Source organism: Peromyscus eremicus, chromosome 6 (genome assembly GCF_949786415.1).
Source record: "Peromyscus eremicus chromosome 6, PerEre_H2_v1, whole genome shotgun sequence".
Taxonomy (NCBI): domain Eukaryota; kingdom Metazoa; phylum Chordata; class Mammalia; order Rodentia; family Cricetidae; genus Peromyscus; species Peromyscus eremicus.
Window position 1 is genome coordinate 40,972,370 of NC_081421.1, and position 14,097 is coordinate 40,986,466.

The following is a 14,097-nucleotide window of genomic DNA, read 5'->3' on the forward strand; positions in this document are numbered from 1 at the left end:
GACGAGTTTAGAAGCTATCATGCTTTATGTGTGGTCTGATTTCAAAATTAAAATATTTGTCATCCAAAACTTTTCACTCAAAACGTTTGCATCAATTCCTTTGGCATGAAATGCACATTTTAAGCCCAGATGGACTCCATTACTGAAAGAAGAGTATATTAAAATGTGAGAGCTGGGTCTCTTTGAGAAGGAACCAGGCCACGTTCTACTCACTGGCTATGCGGTTCGTGTTGGTGCCTCAGAGTCACAAGCATCTACATTGCATGATCTGCACCCGCCAGGAACGAATTCCACACGATCAGTATCATCTTAATTTTAGAGGTGGAAATAAGGTACCTAGAGAGCAAAACTGACCTGCAGAATGTAGTAAGGCCAGCTCCATGTGGCCTGGGAGCCCAGAGAGAATCATCAGGTTGAAGAATAAAATTTCAACTTGAGAAAGGCTGGGAGGACCTAACAAAGTCTTGTGACCAATTAGATAGCTTTTCTCAAACTTTTGAATATATGTGTATCTACTAATCCAAGCACCCAGGACACTGAGGCAGGAGGACTGCAAATTTGAAGGCAGCCTGGACTACCTAGCAAGTTCTAGACCAGGCTGAGCTGCATAGAGAGACTCTGCTCAGTGACAGAAGGGAGAGAGGAAGTGAAAAGGGAGGGGGAAAAGAAGGGAGGGGGAGGGAGGGCCACACAGTCTCCTTAGTGGAAACTAAGATGTGGAACTAGGTATTTTTATCAGACTCCCCAGCAAGCTGGTTCATGTCAACGTGTATGGGTGTGCATATGTGTTCATCTTACTATCTGCTTACATAAGTACTAAGGCAAATAACTAAGGTAAAGGTTAAAGAAGTGGTCAATTAGATGGGACACAGAAGAGAATGGAGGCTGGAGGACTTTGTCATTGACGTGGCTTGGGAAGGATACAGCGAGTGGTGTCAGAGACTGTATGTACCACACGATTACGATTAGCAGTCCTTTAGTCTTGAGGTAGGACTCGAGGCTGTGCATTGGTAATAAGTTCCTAGGCCAGCAGCTGCACTTGGAGACCAGAGGTACAGTAAGCGAACCAACCAGGCCAGGTTTCTAAAATATTCATGCCAGGGCTTCCGCCCGACAGACATAATAGAGCCACAGTAGAGTCTTAGCACTGGCAGTTTTTTTTTTTTTTTTTTTTTTTTGGTTTTTCGAGACAGGGTTTCTCTGTGTAGCTTTGCGCCTTTCCTGGAACTCACTTGGTAGCCCAGGCTGGCCTCGAACTCACAGAGATCCGCCTGGCTCTGCCTCCCGAGTGCTGGGATTAAAGGCGTGCGCCACCACCGCCTGGCGCACTGGCAGTTTTTAAAGCTCAGCCTTAGGGTGGGGGTGCAAGGTGAGGTTATTTCTAGTGTGCAGGCAGAGCTGAGAACAGCAGGGGCTGAGGCTGCTGGAAACATCTGGACAGAGAGCCAGGGTCAGTCCTGGGGGAGCGGACTTCACCTTTGCCGGTGTTCTTTCTCAGAGCCCCATGAATGTAGCATCCTAACCACTCAATCTAGTGTCCTCTCCTCACTCCGAATCCATGCTGTGATAGTATAAGCCTTTAAGTGCGTTTCCATGGGCTGTCAGGATGGCTCAGCAGGTAAAGGTGCTTACTGCATATTCTATCCCTGGGACTCACACGCTGAAAGAGGAGAACCCACTTCTGACCTATGACATCCATAAACTACCGTGGCTCACGGACGTACCCCCCCCCCACACACACATACAATAAACACATAAATAATGTAATCATTTTTTATTTTAAAATAGTATGCTTTAATTTCTTTATCATGTTAAAAATAAATAAAATGAATTTCCATAATTCACAAGCAAAACAGTCTTAGTGTCAGGATTTTTTTCTTTCAACAATGCTGCCCTCTAGTGCCTTTATAAGCGAGCGCCATGTTTAAAAAAAAAAAAAAAACACACCTGAGCCACTGATAAAGTAATTTCCAGTTGGCAAGCTAAATTCACGGGATTTTTCTTTAAAAATAAATAAACAAATGCTATAGGAACTTAATTTAAATTTAAGCTGCTACCTATTCAATTCTCCCTCAAGTTCTGCTTTGGGGGCTAAGCCTCCTCCACAGACAAGAACTCCTGGGGCCTCCTTGCCCAATTCCCCCCTGCCCTCTCTTCAGAGGCACACACAACAGAGAGAAGGTGTGGCCGGCAACTAAAGGCCTGTGCACCTGGGCCTCACCTCTCACATCCACCCTTTCCACCGTGTTGCAGTCCATTGAGAAGACAGCATCAAACCCCCACCTCCCCCTGAGTTCCACAAACCCAGCTGGTCCCTGATCTTGGTGTGGATCCCCCACCCCCAGGCACTCCACCTCCTCCCTCTCACCCCAGTGTTCTCTCCTCCCTTCGCAGTCTCACTATGGGTCTCATCGGTGAACCCCTCATTCTGGGTCATTCCCAATGGCACTCAGGTATTCTCTCACCTCTCCATCTTCAAATAAACATCTCCCTGAGCATCCCCTGAATTACTGTTCTCTCTACTTCCTTCATTTGAAAACTTGTTGAGTTTGTACAGGTTGTCTCCAAACCTGCCTGCCCTCCATTCTTCCAACACTCCAGCCTGGCCTTGGGCCCTCACAATGACACTAAAATGGCTCTCCTGGTCTGCAGTCTCTCTCTGCAGACACTGTGTCTGCAGCCTCTGACATGGTTGTTCCGTGTTCCGCCCCATGGTCCTCCTTCTTGAAGCACCCTGTGTTCTTGGCTCTAAATTGTCCCTCCCCGGCTCCTGACCAGTCAGTCAGCTGACTGCCACAGGGTCCTCCCTGTGACCTCACGCTGGCAATGAAAACCTCGTCTCTTTTTCTCTTCAGACTTCCACCGCTCTGACTTAGCACAGTCAGTAAGCTGCCCTCCTTAACAACCCAGCGTCCAGCAGGGGCCACTCATTACCTCAGGGCTTCAGACTCCTCAACTCAACATCCCCCACAGTGTCACCCACAGCATCCCCATGTTCCTCACATCCAAAGAAGAGCCCTTGGCTTTCTCCCATTGCCCTCCTCTCTATAAACAGTCAGGTATCTGGGAGAAGGCCTTGGTTTCTTCCTGCCCGCTATGTGCCACACTCAGTCTGATCTGTCTTAATTACCAAAACCCTCCTCCAGGTCACTCTTGGAACATGGCAGAATCTTCTCAGAGGCCGGTACTCCAGGGCTTCCTCTTTCACTGGTTCTTCACAGCATAGGCAGGGATGGCACTCTGAGATACAAACTCTGATTACACGATGTCTCTCTCATTCCCTTGACTGAAAATGGTAACAACTCCATTCAACATTTTAGAACATACAGTTTGGTTTGCCCTCTGCCAACTTTATCTCTAACTCCTGCCCTTCCTTGCTGGGTTTCTGCTACCTAGCTTTGTTTCAATTGCGGGAATTCACTGAGTTCTTTCTGCTTTCAGGGTCCTATACATGCTCTTCCATCATCCTAAAATGTTATTCTCCCCATGCTTCACATGATTTCATGTTAATTCTTCAGCATAATTCCCAAGTGAGGCATTCCTAGCCCTAACTCAGTAGATCTTCCCTTTCATTTCCTATCTGGACCTTCTTATATTTTTCCATAACACTCTGCATTTTATAATCACTTCTTTATTTATCCGTCTTTGCCAGCTAAGCCTAATCTCCCCAAGTCTAGGAATTTCATTTTACTAGCAGATGAGTACAGGATTCAGCACTGTGTGTGACAAATACCAGGCTTTCACACTCAATGTGTTCAACAAGTAAATGAATAAGTCTTCAAAGAGTCACAACGTCCGCTCCATCTTAACTGCTCTGGTCAAGGCTTTAGGTAACTTCCCATGGCCTGGCCACCTGGCTGCTCTTTCTCCTTCACCTTGTCTGTGCTGTGGATATTGCTCTGTATAAATAAAATGCTGATTGGCCAGTAGCCAGGCAGGAAGTATAGGCAGGACGAGCAGAGAAGAGAATTCTGGGAACAGGAAGGCTGAGTCAGGAGATGCTGCCAGCCGCCCACCATGAAAAGCGAGATGTAAGGTACCAGTAAGCCACGAGCCACGTGGCAACTTATAGACTAATAGATATGAGTTAAGATAGAAGAACTAGATAACAAGAAGCCTGCCACGGCCATACAGTTTGTAAGCAATATAAGTCTCTGTGTGTTTACTCGGTTGGGTCTGAGCTCACGGCTGCGGGACTGGCAGGTGAGAGAGATTTGTCCTGACCGTGGGCCAGGCAGGACTGGAGAAAACTCCAGCTACGTTGTCTGCATGGAACAGATGGGGAAGTCTTCCAATTCAGCTTGCCCTCTGTGAACCTCTCGGGGTTACCAACATGTTTGGCACACCTCAGCTTGTCCAGCTCCCAACAACAGGTGCTAATGAACATGATGACTGGGTGAGCTCCCAGCTCTGGAAGAAACAGGACACGAACAGGAAGGGACTTGTCATGATGGAAGTGGCTCAGCTAAGGCAAAATGAAAAAAAAAAAAAAATGGCTTCAGCATCGAGGAAGTTTTAGCATCTCTGTGTGCTCTTTGAAGGAGAGCGGAAAGGTTTCTTACACTTTTTATCACATTTGTTTAACAAGGGATAAATAAACACAGTTAGGTGCCGCGATAGGATACTGATCACAAGAAAAAGGTGTTTAGCTAATAGGCCAAATTCTTTGTTAGACAATAGTGAATAAAAGCATCTCCATCTTTAAAACAAACAAACCAAGGGAACCTTAAAACAACACATGTAAGCCAACCAACAAAGATGCTAAGACCCTTGGCTCTCTCAATCCGAATCCTGCCCCATCAATGTAAACACAAATAAGACAACATCTACCCCAAACTGGGTATACATCTGTAATCACAGCACCCAGGAGGCAGAGACCGGAGGATTGCTATAAATTCAAGAACAGTTTGTTCTACCTAGGAGAATTCCAGGCCAGTCAAGGCTATACAGTGACACTCTGTCTCAAAGAACAAGAAAGAGAAAGAAAGAGATGGGAGGAGGCAGGGGAAAAGGGAGAAAAGAAATAGAAAAAAAAGAGAGAGAGAAAGGAATGTGTCTACCCCAATTCTATCTTGAGCAAGGATTCTGTTTTGAAGGACATTTAATCTATGGGTATTATTGGGATATAAAGAAGTCCAAGACCTTGACCCTTTAAATACGTCCAGGGATCTGGCATCCTGGAGTGGCGTTAACGTGCTTTGTGGAAGCAAAAGAAATCCAGTGCTATCTGAGGATTTGGCTAGCTTGAACTTGAGGCTCTTCATGCCTCCGAGTTCTGTAGCTCATCTGGCTGGTGCCAAGAGGATTAGCTTAGCTCCACTCCATGGGGAGAGGATTAATCTTCCTGATCAGGAAATGTGCTATTAAGCAGAAAGAGGCTAATGTGTAAACTGGGTGGGCCCACCAGCAGGCCTTGGTGAAATCAATTACATGGGTGTCTTAGAACAAAGTTTAGTTCCAAGTAGTCAAGGACAGGGTGTGTCAAAGTGGGCTTTGAGTCCCTGTGGCTTCAGCTGTTTGTTCAGCGTTTTATATGTTTATCTTCCTGTGAGACACAGTTATTGAGTCATCTCTATGAAATGGCTCTTGAGGATAAGGAACAGCTCTGCAAATCCACCATACAGAGAGACAGGGCGTCCAGCCTCTACGACCCTACATTCTACAGTCAAAACAAATGCCTCCCCTCCCTTCTCACTCTGTGAACAAGATCTTCATCAAGCAATACAAGTAAAGGAAGAAGCTGTGCCGGTCGTTACATTTTTAATACTGCTTAATATTATTGCAAACTGAAAATGAAGTGTCAGTTTCCCTAAAAGTACTGTCAAGCCTCCAAACCACTGATGGTCAATGTATGCTGTCACCAGTGTAAGAGTAATTATGCTAATCAAATAATTACATTAAATTTCTAACTTTGGGAGAGAGGAGGGAAAACACGTAACTGTGTAAAGTAGATAAGTTCATGGAATACTGTTTGGGCTTCCGTAGAAATTGTTCGAGCCATGACACACGTGATCAATCAAGGCATGGCCATGTACTGGGGCACCTCCAGGTGGAGCGCAATGGAGATCATGGTGAGTTATTTTCTAGTTTTGATGGCTGCTGAGCACTGTATCATTGTTTTTTAGATACCATGCTTAAGTTGCAATATCTTCTGCAGACTTTTCTCACAATACCATGGCATTAGAAGGCTGTGATCTGTTCCATCATTAGGGAGATGGCTAGCAGGGCTGGAGCCTGGCAGTTTAGATCAAACACAGGAGCCCAGATCTCCAATAAGAATCATGTTTTAGCATGTTCTTTGCTGACAAAAGGGCAGAGAGAATGTCAAAGCTAATGAGAAATGGGAATAGAGTATTATAGCTTTCTTACAATAAGCTTATTGGTAACTATTCTGCTTATAATAGGCCACTTATAGATTACTTCTGAGTGTTTAGTTTGAGTTTTATTTCTTTAAGAACCTAAGCATATTCAAACAAAATCTTCTTTATAATAGTCCACAATTCAAGCTTTGACTAATTTGCCCTAGACTTTACTCAGTCTAACCCTCCCAAAGAATAAGGATTGCCCATCTTGGGTGCCTCACTTGGTGAAGTTTATGACCATAGCGATGCATGTGTTTGGCTTATTTCCATGCTCCATATTTACTCCACTGAAATGAGCATCCCCATGGAAAGGAAGAGTGAAGCGCCAGTGCTCATCAGCATACTCAGTTTCAATCTCTTCTGTCCCTAGGAAGCCTATTCCGTCGCACGACAGTTCAACATGATCCCACCCGTCTGTGAACAAGCTGAGTACCATCTTTTCCAGAGAGAGAAGGTGGAGGTCCAGCTGCCAGAGCTCTACCATAAAATAGGTAATCTTCAAAATCACATCTGATCGATCATTCTTCACAATATGAGAATCAAGGATGGGGGTGGGTGGGGGTGTTAGGAAAATGCTTTCCCAAATGTCCCTAAATAATGTGATATAGAGATGACAAGAACTGTGCATCTCAGAGATAGTGGCAGAAGCAGGTGGGTCCATAGTTAGTCTCCAAGATACTGTGATGCCAACCACAGAGTTGTACATTGACTTTCAGACGCACACTCAGCAGGTGTTCAAAAACTGCACACACAGAGAGGACCCAGTGGAAAAAGCGGATTTGCATAGGTGCTTGCTCCAGCATAAACATGCATCTGTGAGTAGACTGAGTACCGTTTCAAAAGCACGTAGATATCCATCCACACGTCTCTCGTGCTGTGCCTGGGACTGGGTAAGACAGAAGGAAGTCAACAACCACCACCAAGTCAGGACAGTTAGTTTGTGTGGAAGCAGTGCCTAGGGTGGGGACACAGAGACAACACAAACACAAGAAATTTGGATATTAGAAACATCATAAGCTGCAGTTTCAGGCTTAGATGCCAGAGCAGTTTCCAGAGATTTTTTTTTTTCCCCTAAAAATAATAGTCAAATGCTGGATTCAACAACAGCTGATGCTGTTTCTGTCGAGTACCAGGCATTTGCTGGGTGGCGGGCTGCGCTCCTGCTAAGCACCAGGTACTGTCAGGCACTGGTGGATAAATGAAGCTCTGACTCTCTGTGCAAGCAGAAACTCTTATCTCTTGGTCTATGAATTGTGGCCGTGAAAAGATCATGAATAAGCCATATTTTCGGGTTCGCTTAGAAGGCTCACTCCCGGGAACAGACAGTACATGTTTAATTGGTTTATAAAAGAACGAGGCACAATTTGTAAGTCCTAAGTTGTAATGGAAAGACGGATGCTGGTATTAACTCATTTATCTGGCCAGCTTTCCTCTAGAACTGAGCTCTGTTGAAACACACCCTCGCTTTCGGTCCCACTTGGCACAAGCAAGTTTCTGTGATTGTGTTTTTGTTGTGGTTTTTCCTTCGTAGGGGTTGGTGCAATGACATGGTCTCCGCTTGCCTGTGGAATTATTTCAGGAAAATACGGAAATGGGGTGCCAGAAAGTTCTAGAGCATCACTGAAGGTATTTTCCTTAACTTCTAGAAAAGTCTCGGGGAGGGAAGAAGGGAAGATGATAGATTAGGAGCACAGCAGCGGCCCAGGGCTTCTCAGCTTAAGCACACTGTGGCCTTGGCTAGCCATGGCCTCTGGCAGGGCCCCCTCAACCCTGACCAGGTCTCTCTCTGCTGCTGGCAACGGATCAGTCAGCCCTTCATAATCTGCCTGCACAGAGAATTCGTCTCTAAGGACTGAAAGTGTCCAATGACCTGGTTGACTTGCAGACTCAAATCCCTACATTCTTACTTATTCTTATGTTAAAGGAGGTATTTCATTCCTTGTCTGGAAGTGACAGAACTTAAAAATCCCTTTTCTATGTAAGAGGATTTAATTTTCCTTTTCTTGAGAAAACAAAACTTAACCCATAAGGGCTTAATCCATTTGAGGTAAACAGCTGTAGCTGGGTATGGTTTGAGGTTGGCTTACATTTCCTGTCCCCAAATGCAGTAGGAAAGAGGGCCCCGGGAAAGAGAAACTGAACACACCATCACCAGCCTCTACTCTGCCCAGTGGGTGTTTTATTTTATTTTTTTAAATCAATATATATTGTACAACATGGTGGGTTTCTTAATGTTCCATTTATCATTTACTTTGACCACTCCCCATAGCCCAGTCCCATCTTAGGCCCCTTCCTGCTGATTAACTTATTGGGGAGCACTACAAACATCTTTTCTTCTTAACAACAAGGTGTCTGTGCTTTAAAAGCTTGAGAGAATGTGCAACAACATTACGATCACAAATTACTCTGTAATGTCAAGGGAGAGAGAATACAGGGATCTTAAAAATTCAGACAAGCCAAAGTCGTCTTAAGAAGAAGCATATGTCCGACCCAGGCTCCAGCCTCCATTAGCACTGCACCAGCAGAACAGCCCAGCTCTTTAGGGGGGTGGGGTGGGGGGCCGGTGACAGGACAGAGACATGGATGGGACAGGACAACTGACCACCAACACTTCCCTAACTAGAAACTTCTCAAGGCTCTAGGCCTTTCTGACTACAAGAGTTGAGATTTTAGCTTGTTTGTTCTCTAAAATTGCAAGATATAAATATTCCCCAAAGCATGCTGACATGACAGTGTTCTCATTTTTTAATTATCCCAAAGCACAGTTATCTCAGAATATTTAATGAGATCTTGTTCCTGAAAACTGAAGGTCGTTCAGAACAAATTCTACACAAGTCCATGAAGAAAAAAACTAAAGGCATCTTAGGCAAGATGTGAAAATGGAGGAAGGCAGGAAGGGCAGGAAGGAAAAGGAAATACTGAGAACTGTCCTTTTACTGAACACCTACTATGTGCCAAGGAGCTATGAGTTATCTTTTACTACCTTTTATCTTCACAATGAGAAATGGACACAGATAGCTTGCAATCAGTTGTGGCTAAGCTAAATTGCTATATAGACGCTCCTTTACTTATGATGGGGTAAGGCCCAGATAAACACATTATAAGCTCAAAATGTCCTGTCAAAAATGCACTTAATATTTGAATATCATAGCTTAGCCTAGCCTTATCTTGAAAAAAGAAAAATAAAACATCTAATACAAATCCTTTTTATACTAAAGAGTTGACTATCTCGTGTAATTATTGACTATTGAACTGAAAGTGACTAACAGAGGTTGTATTGATACATCTTCAGCTTATCAGTAAGAAAATCCCAAGTCAAACAATGGTAAGCTAGAGACCATCTGTGTATTCTTTCATAGGCTTTCCCAAAAATTCAAAGCACTTCACATATGTGGGCTATTTGTTCTCAGAGTAATCCTGCAAGAGGCAGGCTTCTGCCGGATGCAGAAACTGAAGCCCAGGGACATTAAGCAACATGAAGACCATAAACTCCTAACAGATAAAGCTGACATGAGAAGCCAGGCCTCCTGCTGTCAGTGAGTTATCTTCCCCAGAGACATCTGTTTCCTTTCACACCCAGGTCTTTAAGGGAAGAAGCAGTTGCGCTGTGTCTGGTCGGTGTGACTGTGCAGCCTCTACCAGCATTTGATAAAAAGCTCACACACACATGGAAAACTTCCACAAACACACTAACAAAGTAGGAAGGGGGTGGGGAGAACTTACAAAATTACTGACTATGGCTAAGCCCAAAGGTAACTGGGGAAGTATTTGGTTGTCTTTCATGAAGTCAGTCAAGTAGGCACTACTGGGACATTAACAGGAAGTGTTTAGAACCTGTCCAAGCGAAAGGTATAGGCTGCAGACTGCCACGAACTCTCCAGTGTGTTCAGAGCAACATGCCTGTTCTTGGGAAAGCCACTCAAGAGGAACTACCAAAGTGAAAAATGAAACTAAAAAATTAAAGAAGCAAATGGAAGGGCATCCTCAGGACTAAATTAGAGTGCTAATAGAAAAATTAGAGACAAGTGGACAGAGACATTGGCAACTTTTAACACAGCCCTCCAAATGGTTCATATAACACTGTTGTTATTATCAATGAAATGTATTTTGTGTCTGCTATATTGAACTACAATTGAAGAATCAATCATTTAAAAAAAAAAAAAAGACTCTCCAGGGCTCTTGCAGTAAACAAGATTAGCCAGGGAACTTTCTCTTCTGGCTGGCCCCATACCTCTAACAATGACTTCTAACTCCACATCATCAGCTCTGACTCCACTGTTGAGAAGCAAACCGCTTCTTCCAGTCTAACAGATGTCCCATGGGTATCTGTCAAGCCCAATAGAATCTACTCCCACATTCCCTCGTGCTCAAACTTAACTCTCCTCTAGATCAGCAATGCCTCTCTCTGCCCAAAGTCTAGCCATCCTGGTCAGATGTCATTGTGCTACCTCACATTATCACCTCTTCATCCTCACCATGCCTAGCAACCACATCCTCCAGACCACATCCTGCCACTCAGGTCCGCCCCCTGCACAGCCTTAATGCAGGTCTTCATCTTTCCTTACCAGGTTTACTGCAAGTGAACTTGGATGCTCTCATTTCCTCCCTCTTCCCAACAATCTGCCCTTGTGGTTAATTATCTTCCTAAAAGACCATATCATAATCCATTTCAAAATGCTTTCATGACTTCTCAGTTCCTGCTTACAGGATAAATTCCAAATCCTCTTGGAATCTAAGTCAAGTCTATTTTCCCCTTCTTGTCTTTACTATCCCATGTTATTTCATTTCCCACCCAAATGCACTGTACTCTCCCTTGCCTCCCAGAGTGTTCTTTTCATCCTCCTGTGGCTCTCCCATCTTATCCTTAAGAACAAAGCCTGTAGCCTAATAAACTTACTGAGTTATCTGCACTTTTCCTCTGTTTAGTCTATCAACACTTCTTACAGAGGCTTGAAGTTCTCTGGCTGCCAGTGACAGACCTCAGGGTGAACAATCTCTTTCTAAGAACTCTATTGTCACAAAGACAATCCTTGAGGATGGAGTGGGGCATGGCTCAGTAGTGATCTATCCATGGATTTGAACATTATTAGTCCTCTGTCTCCTCTACTTATCTCTAATATGGATATGCCATTTTCTTCCACTATACATGAATCTTGCCAATGATGCTGGCAGCAGGAAAACTGACAGCCACATCCTTAAGAGAATGTATCCTAGAAAAAAAGAGATCTTTGATTCACTAGCTTCAGACCAGAGAAGAATGGCCAGAGTTAGGTAATGCCCAACCTGTGAGACCAGCAATAGTAGCCGAAAGAGAATAATGCTTTGGTCAGCTCAGTCATGTACCACTTTGTTGGAGTATTTTTCATAAAGAAGTGCTACAAACATGGCTGGTGAGGAAATCATTGAAAGAGGAAGGTCACTCAGCTACAACACTTGAGTTCCTAGACACTGACTAAAGCTCTCTAATCCATCACAGAACCTGGCACAATTCAATAAGTTATGAATGAATGAATGAATGAATGAATGAGAGAGAGAGAGAGAGAGAGAGAGAGAGAGAGAGAGAGAGAGAGAGAGAGAACCCAAAACATAAGATAAATTAGTACTTTGGCAAATATTACTGTATGTGTTGGTTGCTGGGAATACAGGGACCAATGGAATAACCCTGATGTTCACGAAGTATCTCAGTTCAAGATGTTCAAGAGACACACATGTGGAAGGGAACATTATGGAGCAACAGAACCCACAGCAGTGTGCCGTCCACAGAGTGGCAACCATATTCACCATCAACCATACAAAACACAGGATCACTTTTATAATGAACATTTTAATTAGATTTCATCTCTTTCCACAGTTAACATTTTCCAATTTGAAAAGAAGTTAAAGCTGATTATTTCCCAAAAACCTTTGTTTCCTTTGGTATTAGGAAGGCAGTATAAACACTGTATTTTTTTTAAAAACCCTAACTCCCTATGCATTCCGCTGATTAAGGCAACAGTGAAATATATCGTGTTGAGAGTCGGAAAAGAAGGTTTCAATAAGTGTATGTGTTATGTGAGTGAGTGTGGGCACACATGTGCTACTGTGCGTGTGGGGCGGCCAGAAGTCACCTCAGGTGTCCTCTTCACCGTCCATCTTGTGAGACAGGGTCTCTTTTTTGTTGCTCACTCCTCGACACATCAGGCTAGCTGGCCCATGAGGTTCTGGAACTCTCCCGTCTCTTCCACCCATATCACTATAGAAGTGCTTGAATTACAGGCGCACACGTCATCGCATGGGGGCCGGGGATCTGAACTCAGGTCTTCAGTCTTGTGCAGGAAGCACTGCACTACCCACTGAGCCATCTCCCCAGTGCTGGCTATTTGTACAAGTCCTTCAAAATAGCCAGTGTATGTGCATATCTCTCTCTCTCTCTCTCTCTCTCTCTCTCTCTCTCTCTCTCTCTCTCTCTCTCTCACACACACACACACACACACACAGTGTATTCCAATCTTAAGAAAAAAATCATTACATATAATATCTCAAAAATAGAGTTCTATAGAACTGATAAATGAAGCATTCTTAATGTTCATGATATATATTGAAATCTCAGGAACTCTACTTTTTAAAAACTGTTCAAAAGCATTTGTCTATTACCTTTTTCATTTTCTGTTTGAATCACATTCAGAGATATTGCTTCCCTGAAAAATCATGAAGTTTAAATAAGGTTTAGGACTTTTTCCCACTTCGGACACCCACAGCTGTTCAGGGCCGTCAGACACAGGCAGCCTGGCTCAAGAAGGCTGCCTGGGCCCTAATCATGTCCTCATTGTTCACAGCCATCCACCCCATCACCACTGGCACCAGCTGTCATCTCTGGAGATGTCACTTCGGGCATCCTTCCTCTGGAAGAATCAGAGACTTCCCAAGGCTGAAGCTGGGAAAGCCTTGGCCATTTTCCCAAGCAAAGTCCCAAGTGCAGAGCCAGACCATAAGCCTTTGATATCTAGGAGCAGACAGAACTGGGGCAGTCTGCCCTTCTCTTCTTCACATCTGCACAATTATTCCAAAATCACAATAAAACATAATGTGGTTATCCTTTTCTTCGGAAATTCTTAGAGGGATGAAAAAAAAATACTTAATGAAAAAAGCCAGCAGCCTATTGAAATCATTTGGGAAGAGTGTCTGTGGCCAACTGCCAACTGCCAACTGCAGAGCTTCCTGGTGCCTCTGGGAAGGTTCAGATCTACAGTTGCGAGGAAAAGAGGAAGGTTCTTAGAGGCACTCACTCCTATAGCTGGTTACTGCTAGCCTTGTATATTAGAGAACTAATTCCCATCTCTGCAGAGGGCCACAAAGGTTTTCTACTGAGATCTGAGCTTGCTTTACCCAGCAGGGCTGCATTAGAGGATGGCTTGACCATGTGTGTGGTTACCAGGTGATTGGAAGGGTTTGCACTTGGCTGTGCTAGGGGGAGGTCTTTGCTCCACCCCTTGGCATTCCTGTAAAAAGCCCTTTAGAAGAGACAGGAGGGGCTGGTGGATAAGGATCCAGGCCCTCCTGAGGCTAGCCTGTGTTTCTGTCTCTCTCCCTCTACCCTTCTATCTAATATCTCTTATCCCTCTCTTCAGGAGTACCCTATGGTAACAATGTGGGAGCCGGTCTCCCAGCTGGACTCCCACACGTCTCCTGTAAGAGCAGAGTCTTCTGCAAAGTAGGACTGTGAAACAGTCTCAAAGACCTTTCATATTTTGGAAGG

At 44.3% G+C, this 14,097-nt stretch overlaps 1 protein-coding gene and 1 long non-coding RNA gene across 4 annotated transcripts in view; one reads left to right on the forward strand and one right to left on the reverse strand.

Annotated features, from left to right (window-relative positions):
- Positions 1–11,372, reverse strand: part of LOC131913065 (uncharacterized) — a 61,223-nt gene extending 49,851 nt beyond the window's left edge. For 2 of the 3 annotated variants that reach the window (XR_009379807.1, XR_009379806.1), the window contains exons 1-3: positions 11,260–11,372; positions 7,195–7,317; positions 4,347–4,465 (exon numbers count right to left, since the gene is read on the reverse strand). This is a non-coding gene — a long non-coding RNA (uncharacterized LOC131913065). The remainder of the gene's footprint in view (positions 1–4,346; positions 4,466–7,194; positions 7,318–11,259) is intronic. The other variant, XR_009379808.1, reaches the window with a different exon arrangement.
- Kcnab1 (potassium voltage-gated channel subfamily A regulatory beta subunit 1) overlaps positions 1–14,097 on the forward strand; it is a 242,741-nt gene that overhangs the window by 215,566 nt on the left and 13,078 nt on the right. The window contains exons 9-11 of the mRNA XM_059265427.1: positions 5,986–6,071; positions 6,733–6,853; positions 7,894–7,988. Of these exons, the coding sequence (XP_059121410.1) occupies positions 5,986–6,071; positions 6,733–6,853; positions 7,894–7,988 (302 nt within the window). The remainder of the gene's footprint in view (positions 1–5,985; positions 6,072–6,732; positions 6,854–7,893; positions 7,989–14,097) is intronic.